This window comes from Phoca vitulina, unplaced genomic scaffold (assembly GCF_004348235.1).
Source record: "Phoca vitulina isolate PV1807 unplaced genomic scaffold, GSC_HSeal_1.0 scaffold92, whole genome shotgun sequence".
NCBI lineage: Eukaryota > Metazoa > Chordata > Mammalia > Carnivora > Phocidae > Phoca > Phoca vitulina.
This window is the reverse complement of record NW_022589795.1, coordinates 895,770-920,095: the sequence shown is the minus strand read 5'-3', so window position 1 is coordinate 920,095 and position 24,326 is coordinate 895,770. Positions and strand designations below refer to the sequence as shown.

The 24,326-nt window shown below is 42.7% G+C and overlaps 1 protein-coding gene across 4 annotated transcripts in view; it reads left to right on the top strand.

Annotated features, from left to right (window-relative positions):
- The window catches only part of STAT3 (signal transducer and activator of transcription 3), a 69,952-nt gene that overhangs the window by 31,606 nt on the left and 14,020 nt on the right, over positions 1-24,326 (top strand). For all 4 annotated transcript variants that reach the window (XM_032396413.1, XM_032396411.1, XM_032396412.1 and 1 more), the window contains exons 2-11: positions 7,714-7,863; positions 9,163-9,307; positions 10,075-10,173; positions 17,464-17,559; positions 17,755-17,836; positions 18,038-18,132; positions 18,351-18,502; positions 20,550-20,708; positions 20,818-20,910; positions 21,762-21,821. In XM_032396413.1, the coding sequence (XP_032252304.1) occupies positions 7,736-7,863; positions 9,163-9,307; positions 10,075-10,173; positions 17,464-17,559; positions 17,755-17,836; positions 18,038-18,132; positions 18,351-18,502; positions 20,550-20,708; positions 20,818-20,910; positions 21,762-21,821 (1,109 nt within the window). In that variant the 5' untranslated portion in view covers positions 7,714-7,735. The remainder of the gene's footprint in view (positions 1-7,713; positions 7,864-9,162; positions 9,308-10,074; positions 10,174-17,463; positions 17,560-17,754; positions 17,837-18,037; positions 18,133-18,350; positions 18,503-20,549; positions 20,709-20,817; positions 20,911-21,761; positions 21,822-24,326) is intronic.

Genomic DNA, 24,326 nt, shown 5'->3' with positions numbered 1-24,326 from the left:
ATGATTTCAGGGTCCTGGGATCGAGCCCCACATCAGGCTCCCTGTTCAGTGGGGGATCTGCTTCTCCCTCTCCCCCTTGCTCCTGCTTGCTCTCTCAAATAAAATAAATAAAATCTTTTAAAAACTGTCCTTTTCCTCACTTCTCTGAGCTCTACTCCCCAGTAATTTAGTACTTCATCCATATATTCAATTTTGCCACATTAGTAGGGAACTATAATTCACGTTCCCTTAAATCTCAATGTCCATTTTTACAAGGAAGAGTTGGTTTCTGACTTTAAAGCAAATCCTATTATTTGTAATTAAATATATTTGAATATTACAATAACTGTAGTTGGATTGGGTGCTCAACTGTTAATATTTTCTCTTCTTAGGAAATCAAAATTAGATTTATATATAAACTTCCTATTATAAAGGCAAACACCTGGTCTTAAACCTTATAAAAGTACTATTTGGATTTGTAAGCAATAAAATTGTATGTTTACTATACAAGCATACTTTTTTTTTTTTTTTAGAGAGAGAGTGAGAGAATTTAAAGCAGGTTCCACGCCCAGTGTGGAGCCCCACGTGGGGTTTGATCTCACAATGCTGAGATCATGACTTGAGCTGAAAGCAAGAGTCAGGCACTTAACCAGCTGAGCCACTCAGACGGCTCCCCCAGGCATACTTATTTTGAATTATCTTTTTCTAATTTGAAATTCCAGAGTCTTAATGTTTAAGGTAATTATGAATGGTTAAATTATCAGTGGTTAGGCGCGCCTGGGTGGCTTAGTCAGTTAAGTGTCTGCCTTCGGCTTGGGTCATGATCTCAGGGTCCTGGGATCGAGCCCCACGTCTATCCTCCTGCTCAGCGAGGAGTCTGCTTCTCCCTCTCCCTCTGCCCACCCCGACTCATGCTCTTTCTCTCTCTTTCAAATAAATAAATAAAATCTTAAAAAAAAAATTATCAATGGTTAAATAGTTAAAACTGTAATATTTAAATATGGGCTCCCTGCTGTTCATTATGCCTTTTGTCATCCTACGATGAAAATTTCATGAAGGTTGAGTGTCTTTCTCTAGCATTAATTGCCTTTTACTTTTCTCTTTTTTTTTTTTCCTCCCTAATTTACTTTATGGAGCTTGCAAATCTAAATAATTTTGTGGCCCTTGATGAGATTAGCAGGATTAGATTGAAAACACTAATAGAAACCAAATAGCTGTTTTGTGGGCTTTGAACAAAAATATCTTTTCATAGAAAAGTGTTTACTATAAACTTTTTAAAAAATTTTATTTATTGGAGAGCAAGAGAGAGCGCATGTGCGCATGAGCGGGGGGAGGGGCAGAGGGCAGAGGGGAAGCAGGCTCCCTGCTGAGCAAGGAGCTCCATGCTTGACTCGATCCCAGGACCCTGGGATCATGACCTGAGCTGAAGGCAGACGCTTAACCGACTGAGCCACCCAGGAGCCCCTATATATTAAGCTTTAAAAGAGAATATAAAGCTATAAAATTACTATGATCCCAGTGTTTTAAGATTTTTTTTTTTAGGTAATCTCTACACCCAGCATGGGTCTTGAACTCACAAGCCTAAGATCAAGAGTTGCATGCTTTCTACTGACTGAGGTAGCCAGGCAACCCTAACATTTTAAAAGAGATAAAATATATGTGTACACTCTGAGATAGATTAAAAGGAATTGCATGGACTTGTCATTTGTGGTTCTGGAGAGTGGGATGGTAAGATATGGGTGATTTTATCTTTCGGGGTTTTTTTTTCATATTTTTCCAAATTTTCTATAATGAACATTATTACTTTTATGATCTTTAAAAATTTCTTCTTTTTTTAAGATTTTTATTTATTTATTTGAGATGGAGAGAGAGAGAAGGCACAAGCAGGGAGGAAGACCATAGGGAGAGGGAGAAGCAGACTCCCTGCTGAGCAGGGAGCCTGATGCAGGGCTTGATCCCAGGACCCTGGGATCATGACCTGAGCTAAAGGCAGACACAACCAACTGAGCCACCCAGGTGCCCCTAAAAATATTTTTTCTTTTTTTTTTTTTAAAGATTTTATTTATTTGGCAGAGACACAATAAAAATATTTTCTTAAAGGGGTGCCTGGGTGGCTCAGTCAGTTAAGTGTCTGACGCTTGCTTTCTGCTCAGGTCATGATCTCATGGGTTCTGGGATCAGTCCACGTCAGGCTCTGAGCTCAGCGAGGAGTCTGCTTGATGATTCTCTCCCTCTGCCCCTCCCCCCACTCTCTCTCTCTCTCTCTCTCTCTCTCAAATAAATCTTTAAAATATCTTCAGGGTGCCTGGTCGTAAAAGGACTAACTATAGAAATTAGTGCAAGACTGTTTCTGTTACTTTGTACTTTGGTTGCCTTAGTCACTGGGCCTTTCCTGACAGCAAAGAGGGACTTAGTAGAGGCAATAGATAAAATATGGCTTTGTTCTATTTATAATATAGGTATTTCTAATACAAAGTATGGCTAACACCCAAAGGAGAATCATGTGACAAGGTGGAACAGAAATTATCTTTAGATCACTTTCTGTTCTGGATTGTTGTATGCGCTAGGGTTTCATCTCTCTCCTCACTTTGGCCCCTCACTCCACTGCGCCTGTCGTAAATCCACTAGTGCGTGGATGTAAAGTACAAATCTTAATTTAAAACGAAGTTTTATGAAATGATGTAATGAATCCCTTTTGTGAGGGGCCCTGATTTGTGTTTCTCAACACATCTCTTGGTTTCCTTAGAATGCAGTATATAAATGAACACCGTGACTTTGGACAGACTTTTTAGTGATCTTTACAGTAATAAGTTCCCCATCAGACAATAAGCTGTTTGCTTTATGACTTGTTGGTAAGTTATCCCCAAGGGGTTGAGAAATTCCTGTTTTGAAAAGTCCGGAAAGTCTTTGGTGACTTGCTGTTTCATTTTTATTTTTCTTTTCTCTAAAGTTGTAGAAAACAGGATCACACTTACATTCCCTTTATATGCTACCATCTGCTGTCTGCTAGCCTAAAGTTAGCACTCACCTCTGGAGAGAATTAAGCCCAACGTCATGCCCTAAGCCAGCCCCTCTGTGGAATGAATTCATTTCTCTCCTGTGCACCCAGAATCGTACTTGGCATTCAAATTGCGCAAATCATTTTCTGTGTCCTGCGGTTCAGTGAAAGTGGTTATTAAATCACAGGCTTAGCATTATTTTGGAGATAAGAAATACTTTAGTTAGAACTTAAGTGGAGTTCTTTAAATTAACTTGTAATTTGAAAAAAACAGAATTGAGATTGTGAAATACGGTAGGCTCTTGTAAAACTTTTTCCAGTAAAACAGTGGCCACAAGCTAGTTGGCAATGGTTTTCCTAGACCATTTGGCTAGTGATTGCCTAAAGATATAGAGTTCTTATGAAGAGAATTTGGGCTGATTGCGCTGTGGCTGCTATTAGTTAAATGTGGTTTATAGCTAAGCAGCCTATAAGAAAATCATCACTATTTGACTCTTTGCTCATCTTCTCCTTGAGACTGCTACCTGCCTTTTGGCTTTAATTTGCAATGATTTCTTTAAACTATAGGATAGCTATTATGATGTTACCTACAGTGATTAGACTAAGAAGTAGAGCATAATGCCAGTCGTTTTTGTGCTTTAATTTTACAGAAAAAACTAGTAACTGGTTTCTGGTTTAAGAAATGACAAAATTGGGGCACCTGGGTGGCTCAGTCATTAAGCCGCTGCCTTCGGCTCAGGTCATGATCTCAGGGTCCTGGGATCGAGTCCCGCATCGGGCTCCCTGCTCCGCGGGAAGCCTGCTTCTCCCTCTCCCACTCCCCCTGCTTGTGTTCCCTCTCTCGCTGTGTCTCTCTCTGTCAAATAAATAAATAAAATCTTAAAAAAAAAAAAGAAATGACAAAATTATACTACTTACTATCCCCTTTGTGTTGTCCCCCCCCCCCACTAAAACCTAAACGACAACAACAAAAAACCCCTCTGAGTTATGGACTAGAAATGAATTAGACAATTTTCAACAACTTGCAATTTTTTATTGGTTTGAAAATACTTATATTCGTGTGTGACCCCAACGTTCATCTCTAGTTGAACAGGTGTAGTGGGATATTGCTTTATGGTTCTAACATGGAACTTCAGGGAGTAGATTGTGATGGTTCTACATTTGTATCCAAGATAAGCAATTAAATAATTAGTCTATTTTTTATTAATTTATAACACTGGACTTTATTATAAAAAGTACGTGTCTAGGGGTGCCTGGCCGGCTGTTGGTGGACCACGTGACTCTTGATCTTGGGGTTGTGAGTTTGAGCCCCACATTGCAGGTAGAGAGTGTACTTAAAAAAAAAAAAGTAGGTATCTCTTTCTTTAAATCCTTTATTAGGAGAATCATAGCTTTTGGTTACATAAGAGAGGCAGTGTCCAATAAAAACAGAAAGCAAGTCACATACGTAATGTTAAATTTTCTAGTAGCCACATTAGAAGTAAAAAGAATTGAGTGAAATTAATTTGAATAATATATTTTATTTAACTCAATATATCTAAGATATTATCGTTTCAATGTTAATGAGATATTTTACATTCTTTTTTTGTGTGTGCTAAGTCTTCAAAATCCAGTGTATACTTTACACTTAACAGCATGTCTCAGTTTGAACCAGCCATATTTCAAGTGCTCAGTATTCACATATGGCTAGTGATTACCATGTTGAATTATGTAGGTCTAAAGTTTGGGCACATTTGTATGCAGTAGCATCTAAATACATTGACACGTTATATAGATTTCTATGTAGATCACATCCTGAGAAACGTAAGGTGGATCTTCATACTTCTAGCCTTGAGGCAGATTTTAACTTGGCCTTAATGTGCATATTGTAAGAGAGTTCTAGTGGCCTTTGATTTTTTTTTTAAGATTTTATTTATTTATTTGTCAGAGAGAGAGAGGAGAGCACAAATGGGGGTGGGGGGCGGCAGGCAGAGGGAGAGGGAGAAGCAGGCTCCCTGCTGAGCAAGGAGCCCGATGTAGTACTCAATCCCAGGATCCTGGGATCATGACCCAAGCTGAAGGCAGACTCTCAACCAACTGAGCCACCCAGGCGTCCCAGCCTTTGATTTCTTATTGAGGTAATACACACCATGGTTATAATGCCTCAGCTACCACTTTCATTCCAGCCAGTGTTTAGTATACATGTACCACTCACTGCCCAAGCAGCATCTGTCCTGGGGCAGGTTGGTCTTGGGGGTAGTGAGGACAGGGGCAACAGCAAAGTTGTGGTAGCTGAAAATGTTTGGGAGGTGCCTAAGAGGAAGGAAGACGTTGTTTTAAAAAAAAATCCCAAGCACCACCTCTAATGTTGGAAGGTTTAGTTTATTTATGGAAACATATTGGTCTGAGGGGGGCAAATACCTCATTCTGACATTCTCATTTCTTTGCTTTATTGGACTTTTTTAAAAGATTTTATTTATTTATTTGAGAGAGAGAGAGTGCACGAGTGGGGAGAGGGGCAGAGGGAGAAGCAGACTCACCTCAGAGCAGGGAGCCTGATGTGGGACTCGATCCCAGGACCCCCGCATCATGACCTGAGCCGAAGGCAGATGCTTAACCAGCTGAGCCACCCGGGCACCCAACTTTATTGAACTTTTTCACCAGTGCAATTTAAGCCCATGAGGAGGGAAATACCTCAGATCTGTGTTGTAAGTGTAAAAGTGCACACTGGATTTAGAGAACTTAGTACCAAAAGAAGAATGTAAAGTATCTCATTAATTTTTGTGCAATTACATGTTGAGGAGATAACATTATATTTAAGTATTTTAAGCTTTATTTTATTATTATTTTTTAAAGTAAGCTCCATGCCCCATGTGGGGCTTGAACTCGTGAACCCGAGATCAAGAATTGCATGCTCTACTGACTGAGCCAGCCAGGTGCCCCATTTTTAGATATATTAGGTTAGGTAAAATATATCATTAAAATTAATTTACTTGTTTCCTTTTAGTTTTTTAATATGGCTACTTGAAAATTTAAGATTCTGTACGTGGCTTGCATTACATCTCTGTTGGATAGTTGCTGCCTTAGGTTGTTCATTATTCGGTGTAAAAGACCACTGGGAAGGTATTGCCTGTGCCTTCCCGAACGTGTGCGTGAGAGCTCGGCCAGGTGATGGCACCTTTGCAGTGACAGGCGGGGTCTTCCGTGTGTGTCCCCGCGGAAGACGAGGGAGAACTACAGCACAGGGTTCTGTACGAAAACCTGATCCTGAACCACTTAGCTACCATTACACTTGCCGCTTTGAGAACAGAAGACCTGCTGGTTTTGTCACCAGTTTGCTCCATACTTTTTATGAAAGGAACAGTTATGAGGGTGCTTCTTCGCACCTTCTCTGAGAAATAGATCAAGAACTGTAGATAAGTGTACGTGTTTGTGTGCATTCAGTCTTTCATTCAGTGTTCTCACAATCCCAGAGAATCATCTCTGGATACTTTGATCTGTACATATATTAGTCTTTGGCTATTACTCTTAGTTATTTTGACAACTTCTTCCGATTGCTTGGTCTGTATTGGTATTTCTGTGACCAAGCTATTCAGAAAGAAGAGGAAAGATGATCAGAGAAACCAGCATTTCTCTGGGGTATTTGTGAGCTTCAGGACAACTCGTATGACTGGTATTTAGCTTCTCTTCTTTCTCATCCCCAACTGAGAACTTTTAAAGATAGATTTATTTATTTATTTATTTGACAGAGAGAGAGAGACAGTGAGAGAGGGAACACAAGCAGGGGGAGTAGGAGAGGGAGAAGCAGGCTTCCCACTGAGCAGGGAGCCCAAGGTGGGGCTCGATCCCAAGAGCCTGGGATCATGACCTGAGCCGAAGGCAGACGCTTAATGACTGAGCCACCCAGGCACCCCCCCAACTGAGAACTTTTATTTATTTATTTATTTTTAAAGATTTTATTTATTTATTTGACAGAGACAGAGATAGCGAGAGCAGGAACACAAGCAGCGGGAGTGGGAGAGGGAGAGCAGGCTTCCCGCCGAGGAGGGAGCCCGATGTGGGACTCGATCCCAGGACTCTGGGATCATGACCTGAGCCCAAGGCAGACGCTTAACGACTGAGTCACCCAGGCGCCCCCAACTGAGAACTTTTAAAAACAAAATTGCTTTTCATTGAGTGGGAGAATCCCAGGCAGGTCCTTGCTTATACTTTTAAACCTGTATTCTTAGAATTAGCTCTGTCTTCCCTAAACAGTCACATCCCACCTTTTGGTCTTACTTTATGTTTGTTATCTATACCTTCCAGTTCACCCTCTTAGAAGGGGGGTAGGGTGGAAAGAAAGGAGCTGACATTTGTTGAGCATCTGTTGTATGCCATGTACTGTGCTGAGTTCTTTACAAATAACCTCAACAGCCACGAGAGGTGGGAATGATCTCTGTTTTATAGATGAGGAAGTGGAACTCTGGAAGTTATTTTTCAACTTCACATACATCTGGTAGATAATGGATCCTGGAACTTGGCAGATGCCACGCCCACATTGGCATCCCAGTGTAGGAGAAGCTGGGATGTGCTTCCAGAGGCAGAGACTGTGGATGTGTCTGTATTGTTGTCAACTGGGAGAAACACGCAGGATCCTGTCCAAAGCATCTTTTATCCCTAATCACAGACCTGATGCCTGTGTTGGGTAGATGGGATGTTTGTAGGTTGTTTCCTCCTACTAAGGCTCACAGTGACCATATAGACACTTTGGTTTGCAGTTGGGACCCCGATTGCCACAGGATGGCCCAATGGAATCAGCTACAGCAGCTCGACACGCGGTACCTGGAGCAGCTTCATCAGCTGTATAGTGACAGCTTCCCAATGGAGCTGCGGCAGTTTCTGGCCCCTTGGATTGAGAGTCAAGACTGGTAAGTCCTTCCTGAGAAACTCCCCAAAGTGTCAGGTTTTGGTTTAAGTCAAGAGACATAACCTGTTCTAGCTTAACTCTATGCTATTTCATCAAAAAACTTATGGGTATAGGTGATGGGGTGAAAGAGATCAGGAGATAAAGAGGTACTCTCAGTCTCATGAAAACGCTTTCTACATTAGAAGTGTGTGCGGGCAGCTGTCTTTTGGCACCTGGAACAGCAGCCTGCTTGGTGGTAGATACTTGTTTTTGTTTTGACAGAGACAGAAATAGCAAGAGCAGGAACACAAGCAGGGGGAGTGGGAGAGGGAGAAGCAGGCTTCCCGCTGATCAGGGAGCCCGATGTGGAGATTGATCCCAGGACCCCGGGATCATGACCTGAGCCGAAGGCAGACGCTTAACGACTGAGCCACCCAGGCGCCCCGGTGGTAGATGTTTTGAAGGCTGATTTGGATCTCATTTCCTTGGCGACATCCTCTGTGTGTTCTGACACTCCAGGGATGTGCTACAAATATTTTTTATCTTAATGAGAGTTCTCTCATGGGTAGAGATTTGGGTCCATAATTCTGATTTCCCTTTAATTAAAGGAAGGAGACACAGAGTAAGAGAAATAGACTCGTTCGTAGAGGAGATAATGGCCCAGAATTCCAAGGACCATTTCCTTCACTTTTTCCCCTTCTTTCTTAGAGAGAGAGAGCAGGGAACGGGCAGAGGGAGAGGGAGAGAGAGAATCTTAAGCAGGCTCCACGCCCAGTTTGGAACTGACATGGGCTCCATCTCACAACCCTGGGATCATGACCTGAGTTGAAACCAAGAGTCGAAACCAAGAGTGCCCCTTTTTTCCGTTCATTTTAATGTGTTCAGATCACCTATTAATTTTCATTTAATGCAGGCCTATGACCTAGTTTTTCTAGAATTTGGTAAGGGGCCAGGGAGGTGAGTCAGAGATGATGGAGATGGGCCATCCCAGCCTGGGTTTGCTTATTTGCTACTAATAATCTGACTGCAGAACTGACTGAGACTTTAAAAGCAAAACAGCATGTCTGTCCGCTTCACTTGAATATTTTATAAGTATAGACTGTGGCAGTGGCTAATAGTATCTGGAATAATTGTTAATAATCATTGAATTCATGATATTTCTTATTGCTGAGGAAGGTGAATCTAAAGTGATGGGTGGGTTAAAGCATCAGGTTTGTCTTGTTTTCTTCCCTCCTTGATGGTGATTTCTACTCGTGCGTGTGCGCGTATGTGGATGTATGTAGGTTTCAGAATCGTTCTGTATCCTTCTTCCTTTTCCTAGGGCATATGCGGCCAGCAAAGAATCCCATGCGACTTTGGTGTTTCATAATCTCTTGGGTGAAATCGACCAGCAGTACAGCCGTTTCCTACAGGAGTCAAATGTCCTCTATCAGCACAATCTGCGGAGGATCAAGCAGTTCCTTCAGGTGGGAAGAGACTGCCCCTGCAGAGGAGGGTGTTAGCTTTCTGTCCAGGAAGTGTTTCTTTTCTCACTTGCCTAGGTAATGAGATCCTATCTTGTACTTTAAGTCAAAGGAGAAATTATTAGCCCTTCCTCAAACCTCTGCATACCCATCCTTGAGCATCATTATCTGAAATCCACTTCTTTTGTCCACTGGAGTAATCACATAATTGTTACATTAATCATACTACGTTAGCATGTTAATAACATGATCAGAACTAGTGGTTTCATAGGAAGATGACTTATTTTGCTGTTTTTATTTTTATTTTTTTAGAAAGGAAGGGGGGTGGAAGGGGCAGAGGGAGAGAGAAAGAATCTTAAGCAGGCTCCACACCCAGCACGGAGCCCGACTTGGGACTCGATCTCACGACCCTGAGATCATGACCTGAGCCGAAATCAAGAGTCAGACGCCCAACTGACTGAGCCACCCAGATGCCCCAGATGACTTATTTTTGAATGTTAAATGTTTGACCGTAATTGGATACTCTGGGACAAGGTCTGTCACCTGCATGTAAGGATAACATACTGTCCAAAGACTCAGACTAACGTTGCCTTCTGTCACAGAAGTACAGCTCATGTGACTGTCTTTTTTCTGTTCTCCCCTCCATCTCCCACTGGTGGTAGCCAGGCTCTGAGGCCCTCGTTTTATTGTTTCATGTAGTAGATGTAATACTCTGGGTCCACGTCTCCTTAGTCTACTGCTACTTTTCATTCTCTCTCTCCAACTTATAGAGCAGATATCTGGAGAAGCCAATGGAGATTGCCCGAATCGTGGCCCGGTGCCTGTGGGAAGAGTCCCGCCTGCTCCAAACTGCAGCCACTGCAGCCCAGGTGAGACATGGGAAGAAACAAAGCACCACTGAAGACGCACTTTCCTTCTTGTGTCCAGAGAGGTGCTTGCTCTTACATGGTCATTAGGGTGTGCACCGACCTCCGTGGTAGAAGTGGATGTTTGGGGTTTTTTTCTTTTAAACAATGAAAAGAATTGTTTTGTTTTGTTTTTCTTGAGTACATAATGCACTCTCCTTTAAAAAAAATTAAAATTTGATACCATATTATAGAGAACAAAGTTTTACAAAAATCTGAAATGTCACTCCCTCTCTTTATTAACTCTTCCCAGGAAACCAACATGAATAGTCTGGTGCATATCCTTCCATACCTTTCTCCAGGCTCATATAAACTACAGAAAATACACACACACACACACACACACACCCCATATTTAAATGGGTGTACTTGTCTGCATCTTGCTTTTTTCATTTAATATTATATCATGTAAATCCTTCTAAGTCAAGTAGTATAAAGCTAAGTCATTTTCTTTATTTGCTGCATAATATTCTGTGGTGTGGATTTGCTGTAATGTATTCAATTATTCTTTCTTTGATAGACATTTGCTTCATTCTGGGTTGGTTTTTTTTTTTTCCCCCTTATAAACACTACTGCAATGTCTCCCTTTACAACTTTATATATTTGTGCTTTGATTTCTCTATGATAGATTTCTAGGCATGGAATCGCTAGGTCAAAGTGTTTATATATTTTAATTTTATAGATCTAGATTCCTTTCCCCAAAGGCTGTAACAGTTCACATTTGCACCAGTGGGATATGATAATGTACTCTTCTTGGGTGCCACCTTGGAGATGCTTTGGGGTTGAATCATTCAGGTTCATATGCATTTCTCTTTTGGGGTTAAGTTTGAGAATACACTCACTAGAGCTAGAGATACAGTTAGCTTAGGGAAGGGAGATAACATGACACTAACTGGCCCATTGAGGAACAGTTCCATGCTACTGGTCTCATCACTTATGTTGATATATGAAAGACATATCACTTGTATTGATACATGATAAACATATCTATCTAGAACATCTAGAATATCTAATATATCTGTAACATCTGATTTATTATGTGTGTATGTGTGTACATATCCTACTGTGTTATGCTAGTTATGACCCCCTGCTTTAGAGGAGGTTGTGGTCCGGGAGAAACAGAAAAATCAAGCAACTTCATAATGCAATAAAATAACAAAATTAAAATATACTAAAAAAAGAAGAAAACTTAAATAGATCAAAGACCATGAAAATATATTGAAAAAGACTTAAAAAAAAGTGTACACTCCCTATCCATCAAAAAAGCCAATAGGCCTGATGGTTTAAAAGTTTTAACAAACTTCCATGGAATAGATTGTTCTATTATCATTTAAACTCTTCCAAAGTATAGAAATAAAGGAGACGTTTCCAGCTTATTTTATAAGGCTGGAATAATCCTAATATCAAAACCTTAAAAAGACAGTGTAAGTAAAGAAAATGGTTAGGATTTTGGTATCCTGCTTAGTGTACCAAGCATGGCTTATATTCTTGGGATGCAAGGATGGCTCAACATTAGGAATTCTATCAATGTAACTCATTAAGTGAAATAAGAAAAACTGTATTTCTGTTAGACAACAAAATTTAGTGTCCGTTCTAGATAAAAATAAGAATTTCTTAACACAGTAAAGAATATTTGTCAGAGCCTTCTTAATACAATAAAGAATATTTGCCAGAAACCAAATGGAACAGTATGCACAATGGTAAAACACTAAATACTAAAATATTCTCATTAAAAATTGTTATAAGGGTCGCCTGGGTGGCAGTCAGCTAAGCATCCGACTGTTGGTCTCTACTCGGGTCATGATCTCATGGGTCAAGAGATCGAGCCCAGTGTTAGGCTCCCTGCTCCACAGGGAGTCTGCTTGAAGGTTCTCTCCCTCTGCCTACTCCCTCTTTCTGTCTGTGTGTGTCTCTCTCTCTCTCAAATAAATAAATCTTAAAAAAAAAAAGTTACAAGATTGAGGATGCCTCCTGCCATTGATTTTTTTTTTTTTTTTTTTTTTAAGATTTTACTTATTTATTTGACAGCACAAGCAGGGGGAGCGGCAGGCGAAGCAGACTCCCCGCTGAGCAGGGAGCCTGATATGGGGCTCGAACCCAGGACCCTGAAATCATTACCTGAGCCGAAGGCAGATGCTTAACCGACTGAGCCACCCAGGCGCCCCCATTGATATTTTTATGAAGGATCCAGCCAATACAATAAGACAGAAAAAGGAATGGGGGTGTAAATGTTGGAAAGCTAGAGACAAAATTGTCATTATTTATAGATAGATAGGTCTTCCTATAAGATCCAAGAGAAATAATTTAAAAAAAAACTGTTGGCACTAACAAGAGTTCAGAAAGATGATTGCATTCAAGATAAATATTTTAAGAATCTTATGTAGTTCTCTTCTATAATAGCAACAATAACCTGTTAGAAAATGTCAGGGAAGAAAAGATCTGATTCATAATAGTAAAAACACTTGTATTCAATATGCATATATTATTGGTATACGTGATAAAATGTCTGGAAGGTTATATACCGACTCATCACAGTGGTTAGTTATAGGAGACTTTTTTTACTTTCTCTAAGGGGATTTTATTTTCTTTACTATAATCAGAGACTTTTTTTTCTTCCCCCACCCCACTTAAAAAAAAAAATCATGCTAAAGTACACGCAACATAAAATTTACCATCTGAACCTTTTTTTTTAAAGATTTTATTTATTTATTTGAGAGAGAGCGCGAGAGTGAGAGAGAGAGCATGAGTGGAGGCGAGGGAGCGGCAGAGGCGGAGGGAGAAGCCTGCTTCCCTCTGAGCGGGGAGCCCAATGCAGGCAGACGCTTAATGATGCGGGCAGACGCTTAATGACTGAGCCACCCAGGTGTCCTCATCTGAACCACTTTTAAGTGTACAGTTCAGTAGTGTTGAGCTCAGTTAATGTTGTTGTGCAACCATCTCCAGAACTCTTTTCATCTTACAAAACTAAAATCTAGACCCATTAAACAGCAATTCTTCGTTCCTTTCTCACCGCAGCCCCCGGCAACCACCACTCTCCTTTCTGTCTCTGTGAATTTGGAAACTCATAGAAGGAACTCATACACTGTATTTTTGTGCCTGGCTCACTTCGCATACTGTAATTCTTTACAGTTCATCCTTGTTGTAACACGTGTCAGAATTTCCTGCCTTTCAAAAGCTGAATAATGTTGTACATTATTGTGGTACATAGACCACATTTTGTTTACGCCTTCATCTGTTGAGGGACACTTGGGTGGCATCCACCTTTTGGCTATTGTGAATAATGCTGCTATGAATAGCAGTGTACAGTTTTTCCAAGACAAAGATGTAGCAGGAACATAAAAGAAAGGACATCTAAGTCTAACTGAGGGAGTCGGGAAAGTATCACAGAGAGAGAGATTGTGTTCGAGCCAAGACTTAAGGCTGACGACAAGTACACCAGGCTGATGAGAGAGCACGCCAGGCAGAGAAAAGATCGTGTTCAGACAGGGAAACATTAACGCATATATTGTTGGGAGGAGTTGTGGAAAACTTACTCATCTGGTTGGATAAGGAAAGGTCCAGGGCCCTATTTGTGAACACCTCTTTAGTTAGTCATGCCCAGCAGCTGGGCTTTAGAAGAGCCGTTTACCACAAGGGTCTGGGGGCCGGACTGCCTGGGTTTGAGCCTCATAGCTGTGCCCCTTGCTGTGTAACCTCAGGCTGTGGGAATGTGCCTCCCATGGGAATGATGACAGTACATACTTCAGTGCCTGCCACGTACCTGCCAAGTAAACATTAACTGCTCTCTGCTCCTGCTGTCACGATCACTGTCACATCATCGTCCCCGTCACCACGACTGTAAGAAATGAGAACCCACTGAGGAACTTTGAGCAGAGCACTGATGTGCTCAGATATGGGCAGGGGGGAACTGAGAACACTCACTGTTTGAGACACTGGAGACGGGGAGGTTAGCAGAGAGGCACTCCCCCCTGCATCACTGGAGTTTTCTGTCCTGGAGAACCATAATGTGTTCATCCTGTCCCATAAGATAAAAATATTCGATTTAAGCCAATTGGGGTAGAGGCTCCCAAATTTATAACAAGAGACAAAGGAGCAGTAAGTGCCCTACAGATATTCCCAATCTTATAGATCTGGGGTTGGCAAACAGTCCCTGTGGCCCCAGTCCAGCTTGCCATGCCTTTTTGTAAATGAAGTTTTGGGGAACACAGCCCCACCCCTTTATGTACATGTTGTCTGTGGTTGCTTGCGTGCTGCAATGACAGAGCTGAGTATTTACAACAGAGACTGGATGACCCACAAAGCCAAAAATATTTACCACCTGGCCTTTATAGGGAAAGTTTGTGGCCCTTGATCTAGAGCTACAAATTGGATCCTTGAGGCCTCAACCCAGGCCTTTCTGTTATTTTCTCTGTTTACATCATCTGGCATATTCTTTTTTTTTTTTTTTAAGATTTTATTTATTTATTTGACAGAAAGAGACACAGCGAGAGAGGGAACACAAGCAGGGGGAGAGGGAGAGGGAGAAGCAGGCTTCCCGCAGAGCAGGGAGCCCGATGCAGGGCTCGATCCCAGGACCCTGGGATCATGACCTGAACCGAAGGCAGATGCTTAACGACTGAGCCACCCAGGCGCCCCTTCTGGCATATTCTTAAGTGTTTATGGGTCGAGCACCAGGAGCTAGGAAGACAAGTAGATGTGAGCCCTGCCAAGCAGGGCTGCCAGTCTAGTTGGGATGATAGGTATACACTCAAAGTGAGAGAAACACAGAGGAAGATGTGAATAATTTTGCCTACAGAAGTTGAATAAGGTTTTACAGGAGAGCTAACGGTTGCACTGAGTTTGAAGGTGAAGGAGTTGGGCTGTGCTCGGGCAGAAGCGCATGCCAGGCTGAGTGGACGGTGTGTGGGGAGCACGCTATATGTGGGGAAGAGTGGGTAGTCTGGGGGTGACTGGAACACAGGGAGGAAGGCTTCACTTGTCATCAGATTGCGTGAAGCATCGGTCAGTGCTGGGTTGAGATGTATATCCCTGGGAGCAGTGGGAGCCAGTAGGTTTTTACAAAGGTACTAGAGGCGGGCTTTTGTGGGTGGCAGTGAACCAGGTCTGTTCCCCTTTAAGTGCAATACCAATTTAGAAATAGACATGGCAGTTGAAAACAGTAAACTGTCAGCTGTATTGTTGGTAAAACAAGACTGGAAAACATGGTTTGGGCAGGGAACCATTGGGGATTTCTGATGCCTGCCCCTGTGTTAGGTCTGGGGGTGGAGAGATTGGGTTTGCAGAGCAACACGTCCCCAGCCGTCCATATGGAGCTTCAGAGACCAGAGACGAATGCCCACTGAACACAGAGCGAGCAGCCTCTAGAAGTGCTTCTAGAAACGAGGCCCTCACTCCTGCCCTGGGTGTGCCCCAGGAAGGCAGAGGTGGAGGAGAGAGGCACCAGCTAAAGTGCTGGGTTCTTCGAAGATCTGTGCATGCAGAGTCTTTCTCCTAATCTCACCGATCAGATGAGTCACTCCCCCTGTGAAGAGAATAAATCGGGGTGGTGGTTGGCTTCCCTAAACTTCTCAGGGAGGTTTGTGTTCTGTGGACTTGGATGGGGACCGCCGGAAAGGGAGAGAATGGGTCTCCATAGAGCTGGCATGTTTGGGTCTATTTCGGAGACTCCTGGTAGCAGTGTAGGGAACAGATTGGAAATGAGAGAGGCTAGAGGCAAAGAGATCAATAGTTGGGGCTTGAGCTGAGCCAGTGGAACTAGAGATCTATTTGCGCGATTACGGAGCACTGAGCCAGGAGGATTTGGTGACTCAGTGTGAAGTCTGTCTTTGAGACTGAGAATTTCTAGTTTGGAAAACTGGTTCTATGATGTCTTTCCTGGACTCTCAGTTTTGTTCCATTGGTTGATACCTCAGTCCTGTACCAATATTCACTATCTTGATCACTGCAGCTTTTTTCTTTTTAAAAGATTTATTTAGGGGCACTCGGGTGGCTCATTCGGTTGTGTTGCTTTCGGCTCAGGTCATGATGTCAGGCTCCTTGCTCAGCAGGAAGTCGGGCTTGCTTCTCCTTCTCCCTCTGCCCCTCCTCCCTGCTTGTGTTCTCTCTCTCTCTCTAATAAATAAATAAAATCTTTAAAAAATAAAATAAAAAGATTTATTTATTTTTTTGAGAGAGAGAGGGTAAGCACTTAAGCAGGGGGAGGGACAGCAGGAGAGGGAGAGAATCTCTAGCACATTCCCCACTGAGCACAGAGCCCAACGTGGGGCTCGATCCCACGACCCTGCGATCATGACCTGAGCTGAAATCAAGAGTTGGCCGCTTATCAGACTGAGCCACCCAGGCACCCCTGTGTGGTCTTTTTGGGGGGTCAGGTATCTTATTCCTTTTTTTTTTTTTTGAAGTTTTTATTGATTTATTCATTCTAAGTAATCTGTACCCAGTGTGGGGCTTGAACCCACCACCCTGAGATCAAGAGCCAGAAGGTCCTCCACTTAAGGCAGCCACGTGCCCCAGATATCCTACTGCTTTGACAAAGTTTACCATGTTCACATTTCATGTGCTATTTGACCTTTTCAAGGTACCAGCCTCCCCTTCTCCCGTGAGGTGTTCTCTCTTCTTATGGCATTTCACCTCTGGGACAGTGGTTTTTTATTACACCACAGAAATGTGTTGGCTACCACCTACACTAAATAGGCATCCAAGATCTGCTGTCATAACTGTTCTGAAAAAATTTTTTTAAAGATCTTATTTATTTATTTGACAGAGAGAGACACAGCGAGAGAGGGAACACAAGCAGGGGGAGTGGGAGAGGGAGAAGCAGGCTTCTGCTGAGCAGGGAGCCAATGCGGGGCTCGATCCCAGGACCTGGTGATCGTGACCTGAGCTGGAAGACCTTAACCAACTGAGCCACCCAGGCGCCCCAGTTCTGAAATTTTTTAACGTACTTAACCTAGAATGAGGTTTTCGAAGGTGGGGACCATGTCTTAGCTCCCCATGTGGTCCCCTAGTGCAACCCAGAGTGGCTTTAGAGTTGGCCTAAGGTAAAAAGGCAAGGGCACAGGCCAAACCTGGGGAGAGGGTCCTTGCACCATGCGGACGACGCCCGGGACGCTGCCTCTGTTTCCATTCCCCGCCCAGTGGCAGCAGCACCTCAGCCAAACAGAAAGGGTGGTGGCTGGGATGGCAACTGGACAGAAGTATTTTTCTCCCCGTATTTCCTGCGTTCACATGTGTGTTGATTCCCTTTTCCGGCAGCAAGGGGGCCAGGCCAACCACCCCACAGCCGCCGTGGTGACGGAGAAGCAGCAGATGCTGGAGCAGCATCTACAGGATGTTCGCAAGCGAGTACAGGTGAAGCAAGTCTTGGGCAGGAAGCCTTTCCTTGGGGACATTGCCTGTGGGTCCTGTGTGTGTCTTTTTTGAGGTTTTGGCTTCATTTTAATTCTCAGAAACTTTCCTTTCCCTCCTCCCAGGAAAATCTTGCTCACTTCTGTCTTTTTGTTTTGTTTTGGTTTGGTTTGGTTTGTGTGTTGGTATTTTAAACAGGATCTAGAACAGAAAATGAAAGTGGTGGAGAATCTCCAGGATGACTTTGATTTCAACTATAAAACCCTCAAGAGTCAAGGAGGCAAGTGACTATTAGAGACATTAAAATCTGCTGTAGAAAGTGAGGTTGTTCCCTGAGTTCCCGGACTTGCGTATCTCGCGTCCGCTCCGAGTTTGTGGCGGGGGCCGAGGTGGTGCACGGGGGCTCCTGGTGCTTACGCGAGCGCAGCCGTTAAGGATCCGAGTATTCCGTCGGGTCAAGGGGGTTTTCCTTCGCCCACAGACATGCAGGATCTGAATGGGAACAACCAGTCAGTGACCAGGCAGAAGATGCAGCAGCTGGAGCAGATGCTCACCGCGCTGGACCAGATGCGGCGCGTAAGAGCATCCGACCACCTCCCCTGCCCGCCCCTCCCCCCCTCCCCTCCCCCTCCCCTGCCCGCCCCCCCTCCCCCTCCCCTCCCCCGCCCGGTCGCCGCGTCTCGTGGCAGAACTTGCCTGGCGTCTAATAAGTTCCTTCTCTGCAATTGACTTAAGAGTGTGGTTAGAGACGGTCTGAGGAAATGTTTTCTGACTTTGTTTGGGTTTCCAACCAGAGCATCGTGAGTGAGTTGGCGGGGCTGTTGTCAGCGATGGAGTATGTGCAGAAAATGCTCACGGACGAAGAGCTGGCTGACTGGAAGAGGCGGCAGCAGATTGCGTGCATTGGAGGCCCTCCCAACATCTGCCTAGATCGCCTAGAAAACTGGTAAAAGATGACGGAGGAGAGTTTCCTTTCTTTCTAGAATGCTGTGCTAAAATTACGGTCATAACGGCAGGCTCAGGAGTTGGACTCCATCCCACAGATGCAGACTTTGATGTACTCACATTAAGCCTAGGGGCGCCCGGGTGGCTCAGTCAGTGAAGGGTCTGCCTTTGGCTCAGGTCCTGATCGCAGGGTCCGGGGATCCAGGCCCGAGTTGGGCTCCCTACTCGGTGGGGCGTCTGCTTCTGTCTCTCCTTCTCCCTCTGCCCCTCCCCCTGCTTGTGTGCGCTCACACTCTCTCTGAAATAAATAAATAAAATCTTAAGAAAAAACAAGTCTAAGATTTAAAGTCTGAAGGGTTTTACTTTATTTGGACAATTTTTTAATAAAATTTTGTTTATGTTGCTATATTTTAAATATGTTTTATTTATTTGAGAGAGAGAGAGCGAGCGAGCACATGGAGGGAATGGCAGAGGAAGAGGGAGAGAGAGAATGCGAAGCCGACTCCATGCTGAGTGCAGAGCCCCCTGCCTGCACGATTACAACCTGAGCCGAAACCACGAGTCGGACACCCAACTGACTGAGCCACCCAGGCGCCCCTGTTTTATTTAATAATTTAAATAAAGCTTTTGGTTTAACTACGTAGCACAGACCAAAGTTTGAATTTTAGTTATTTTAATGATCTAAAATGACACATGCTTTTTATAAGGGAAAAAATTCATACACAGAAAATTAATAAAGAGAAGAAAAGTCTTTTAAAAACCAATCATTCAGAGGTCCCTACAGCTAGAATTTCGATGGCCATCCCTCTAGCCATTGGCTCTTGTACATATGTACATAAAGATCGTCATCTCTAGGGGTGCCTGGGTGGCTCAGTTGGTTAAGCGTCTGACTCTTGATTTCGGTTCAGGTCCTGATCTCAGGGTCATGAGATCAAGCCACATGTTGGGCTGTGTGCTCAGTGCTGAGTCTGCTTGTCCCTGTCCTTCTGCCCCCCTCACCCCCAATGCATGTGCACTCTCTCTCTCTCTCTCAAATAAATTAATCTTTAAAAAAAAAAAACATCGTCATCTCTACATTTTCACATCAATGGGATCATTCTTTATCTGCTCTTTTGCTTTCATTCACGCAGCAGGTCCTTAGTGAGCATCCTTGCCGTGCAAAGCCCAACCAATGCCCATGATGCACCAGCTTAAACTATAAGAAACTTGACATAAAGGAGCACCCAGCATGTAGAGCATGAAATTGGAAATTTAGGACGGCCCTACATGAGAAAGCCTATTTGTTCACATCCTCACTAACCCTGAATTTTGTTAATTCACTGAAAGCAGTTTTAAGTGCTTTTTTAAAAATACATTCTTTTTTTTTTTTTTAAGATTTTATTTATTTGTTGGGGGGTGAGGAGCAGAGGGAGAGGGAGAAGCAGACTCCCTGCTGATCAGGGAGTGCAATGCAAGACTCCATCCCAGGACTCTGAGATCATGACCTGAGCCGAAGTCAGATGCTTAACCAACTAAGCCACCCAGTCCCTTCTTTGGGGTATAAGTTTTAACACTTTTTCCTCTATGCCTAGCTCTCTCTTTGAATGTTAAGTTCTGGAAGGGACTATTTTTAAAAAACAAAATAGATTCCCTTTTTCTTATTTTTTTTTTTAAAGATTTTATTTATTTGGCAGAGAGAGAGAGAGCACAAGCAGGGGGAGTGGCAGGCAGAGGGAGAGGGAGAAGCAGGCTCCCCGTAGAGCAGGGGGAGCCCGAAGTGGGACTTGATCCCAGAACCCCGGGATCATGACCTGAACCAAAGGCAGTCGCTTAACCAACTGAGCCAGCCAGGCACCCCCCACTTTTTCTTATTTAATACCACTGAGTTATATACTTACAAATGATCAGTTTTACATAATGTATATTTTACCACAATAAAAAAAAAATTCCCCTTTCTTATTTTAGGGGACTACATGGTGGTGTTTACATCTGTGGTGTTCCCTGCCCCTTCTCCAGCCCACTGGTGTGCACTCACTGAGGTAACTAGTGGCTTTCTTATTTATTGGCAGGATAACCTCATTAGCGGAATCTCAACTTCAGACCCGCCAACAAATTAAGAAACTGGAGGAGTTGCAGCAAAAAGTGTCCTACAAAGGGGATCCCATCGTACAGCACCGGCCAATGCTGGAGGAGAGGATTGTAGAGCTGTTTAGAAACTTAATGAAAAGGTAACTTAGAATTCTGGTTCGTTTCCCTCATCCCCTCGCTTCAGAGGCACAGGACAAAGACCAGTTCACCGAGAAGTATGTGGACTGCTGTCCCTCTCTTTGCTTTCAGTGCCTTCGTGGTTGAGCGGCAGCCCTGCATGCCCATGCATCCCGACCGGCCATTAGTCATCAAGACTGGAGTCCAGTTCACTACCAAAGTCAGGTGGGCCCCGCGCTTCCTCTTTTGGTAGATATTTTATTGAGAGACGCTCTTAGGACGAGAGCAGAGTAGGTGGCCAGGGTTGTTCTTTCTAGGCATGACAGGCAGTAGTATGGTGTGTATGGAATTTGTTGGCATAATATCAGCTTGCTCCTTGATTTCTCCTGTCAAAAACCAAGGAATGGTTACCTCTTTTTGAGGTTACCTGGGCAAATTCCTATAATTTCAGCCCTATAGTCTTAGGCCTTTGTGTCTCCTTCTGCCCTGCAACAGAGGCAAGATAATGCTGGTTATTTTCTGTTCTTTGAGCCTACTTTTCCCTAAGGATTTTAAGGGAAAGAGTAAGGCTTCGAGATATAGAAGCTAAGAGGCCATGGAGCAGGTGGGTGGTGGGCCTTGCAGGGCGGGGTGTGACTTTCACACCCAAGTCAGAGCAGGTATGTTGGGGTTTGCCCTTCTGCAGTGAAATTTCCCTCAGAAACCTGGTGTTAGGTTTCAGGTTTAACAGAAAGAATACCAGCTGCAGAGCGCATATTCCCGTAATATTTCTCATGAAACGACTTTTATTATCCTTTTGTGAATCTCTCACAACTTTGTCCAAGTTCGAGGTTCTTAGGCTTTCTTTCAGTGCCTCTTGGCCTGAAGGGGTGATACTCAACTTTAGGTCAAAGATGCACTAGCAGGAAGAGGAATTTGGGATTGTGCTTTATTCACCTTTCAGAAAGGAAGCGTTGTGAATTTTATATTCCTTCAAGTAGGAGTTGCTTGGGGGAGCCTACTGACCTTTTTTTTTTTTTTTAACTGATATTTTTTTCTTTACTCAAAAACTTTTTTTTCCCCCTTTTTTGAAATAGATTGCTGGTCAAATTCCCTGAGTTAAATTATCAGCTTAAAATTAAAGTGTGCATTGACAAGTAAGTACTCTGTATCTTAACTCTTTTTTTCCTTTTTTCAAATGAGAGACAGAAATGAGAACTTGGACAGATACCATGTGAACTTAGAGACTTTATCTCCATTCAGGGATCTTCATTTTTTGAACAGAAGTTTTCAAAAGTCTTGTAGTGCATTGTCATTTACGTGCCTGAACAAAACCACAAAACTGGTGGTACAGATATGAGTTGTGATTGCTGTTGTGACCTTCAGTCCCCCTTTTTCTTTAATTTTTTACCTATAAATGTAATTTATGCATATCATGTAAAACCCTGGCTATATAGGAAAAATTGATGCTTTTCATTGTTCCATACTTCACCACATAATTGAATACACACTTTTCAAAATTTGACTGTACTTTTCAAAAATTAAAAGCACATACCCTTTGAAGAGAGTTGAAAAAAGAACATTATCCTTAATTTTTGGTGACATGAGTATCTGGAAATTATCATGAGAGTGAACTGGAAAATAATTACTAATAAAATAAGGGACTTAAGGAAGATGGTAGGTTTAATAAATAAACAAAAATTAATAACTTCAACCATATATTAGCATTAACCAGTCAGAAATTATAATAGAAAAAAATGATTTCACAATAAGCAAAAAAGTAAAAAAATACATTGTGATTAACTTAACAGAAATGTTTAAGATCTATTTGAAGAAAATTATGAAATTTTATGAGAAGGGATATTGTAAGAAGTGATGAAATGAATCATATTCCTGGATTGCAGACTTTTATTATAAAGATGTTGATTCTTCTCAGTTAACGTGGCACCAAGCAAAATGTGAACAGAATCTCTTTACTTGCTCTTCAAGTTGTAGCTAAGATGAGAAAAATAAACAAAGATAGTTTTTGTTTTTTGGGTTTTTTTAGATTTTATTTATTTGAGAGAGAGAGGGAGCACGAGCAGGGAGAGAGGCAGAGGGAAAGGGAGAAGCAGGCTCCCCACTGAGCAGGGAGCCCGATGTGGGGCTCGATCCCAGGACCCTGGGATCATGACCTGAGCTGAAGGCAGATGCTTAACTGACTGAGCCACCCAGGTGCCCCACAAAGATAGTTAAAAAAAAAAAATGGATGTGTTTACTTATCTTTAGTTACGGTAAAGATTTTGAACGTAAAATTTACCGTCTTATTCTTTTTTTTTTTTTTAAGATTTTATTTATTTTTCAACAGAGAGAGAGACAGCGAGAGAGGGAACACAAGCAGGGGGAGTGGGAGAGGGAGAAGCAGGCTTCCCGCCGAGCAGGGAGTCCAATGTGGGACTTGATCCAAGGACCCTGGGATCATGACCTGAGCTGAAGGCAGACGCTTAACGACTGAGCCACCCAGGCGCCCATCTTACTCATTTTTTAAGTGTATGGTGTTACGTATATTCACATTGTTGTGCAACAGATCTCTAGAACTTATTCATCTTGCAACATGGAAACTTTACATCCATTGAACAAGTCCCTGTTTCCTTATCCTCCCAGCCCCTGGCAACCACCATTCCACTTTCAAAAAAAAAATTTTTTATAAGTTTTTTTTTTTAATAAAGAATTTTTATTTATTTATTTATTTGACAGAAAGAGAGAGAACATAAGCAGGCGGAGTAGCAGGTAGAGGGAGAGGGAGAAGCAGGCTCCCCACTGAGCAAGGAGCCAGACGTGGGGCTCGATCCCAGGACCCCGGGATCATGATCTGAGCTGAAGGCAGTCGCTTAACCAACTGAGCCACCCAGGTGCCCCTAGAAAAAATTTTTTAGTGAATAAAAATAAATGGGAGTGGTGTGGGAAGATGCCCTGCCAGATATTAAAATGTAGAGTTTCAATTACTAAATGAGTGTGTTACTAGGGCAGGAATAAACTGATTGATCATTGAAACAAAATCTTGAGTCCAGAAATAGACTTCAAGTTTGTATAATCAATGAGTAAAGGACGGATTATTCAGGAAGTAGTTTTGGGAACACCTGCTCTTGGGGAGGATTTGAATGAGAAACTTGAGTTTCACTGTTTGCTAACCATCAGAGGTATCTATATGTTTAAACTCATGCATCTTAAAAGCGTAGGTGAATGTATATATAGTATAATGATGGTAAAATCGCAAAATGGTAAAACCACTTTGGAAAAGAATTTGGCAGTTTCCTATGAAGTTAAACAGGCACCTACCCTAGGAGCCTATCATTCCACTCCGAGGTATTAACCCAAGAGAAATGAAAGTATATAGGCACACAAAGGGCTGTACACAAATGTCCGTTAATAGGTGAATGAATAAACAATTCGTGGCATATCTATAAGCATGCACTGACCAGTTGTGCCACTGGAGCATCATAATTTGTGGTATATCTATAAATGGAATATCACTTACCAATAAAGAGGAATGAATTATCAATACTTGCAACACATAAGAAATCTCAAAATAATTACACTGAGTGAAAGAAGCCAAACCAAGAAAAAAAAAAGAGTCGTGCTTCAGTTTCCATTTATATAGAATTCTAGAAATGAAAATGAAT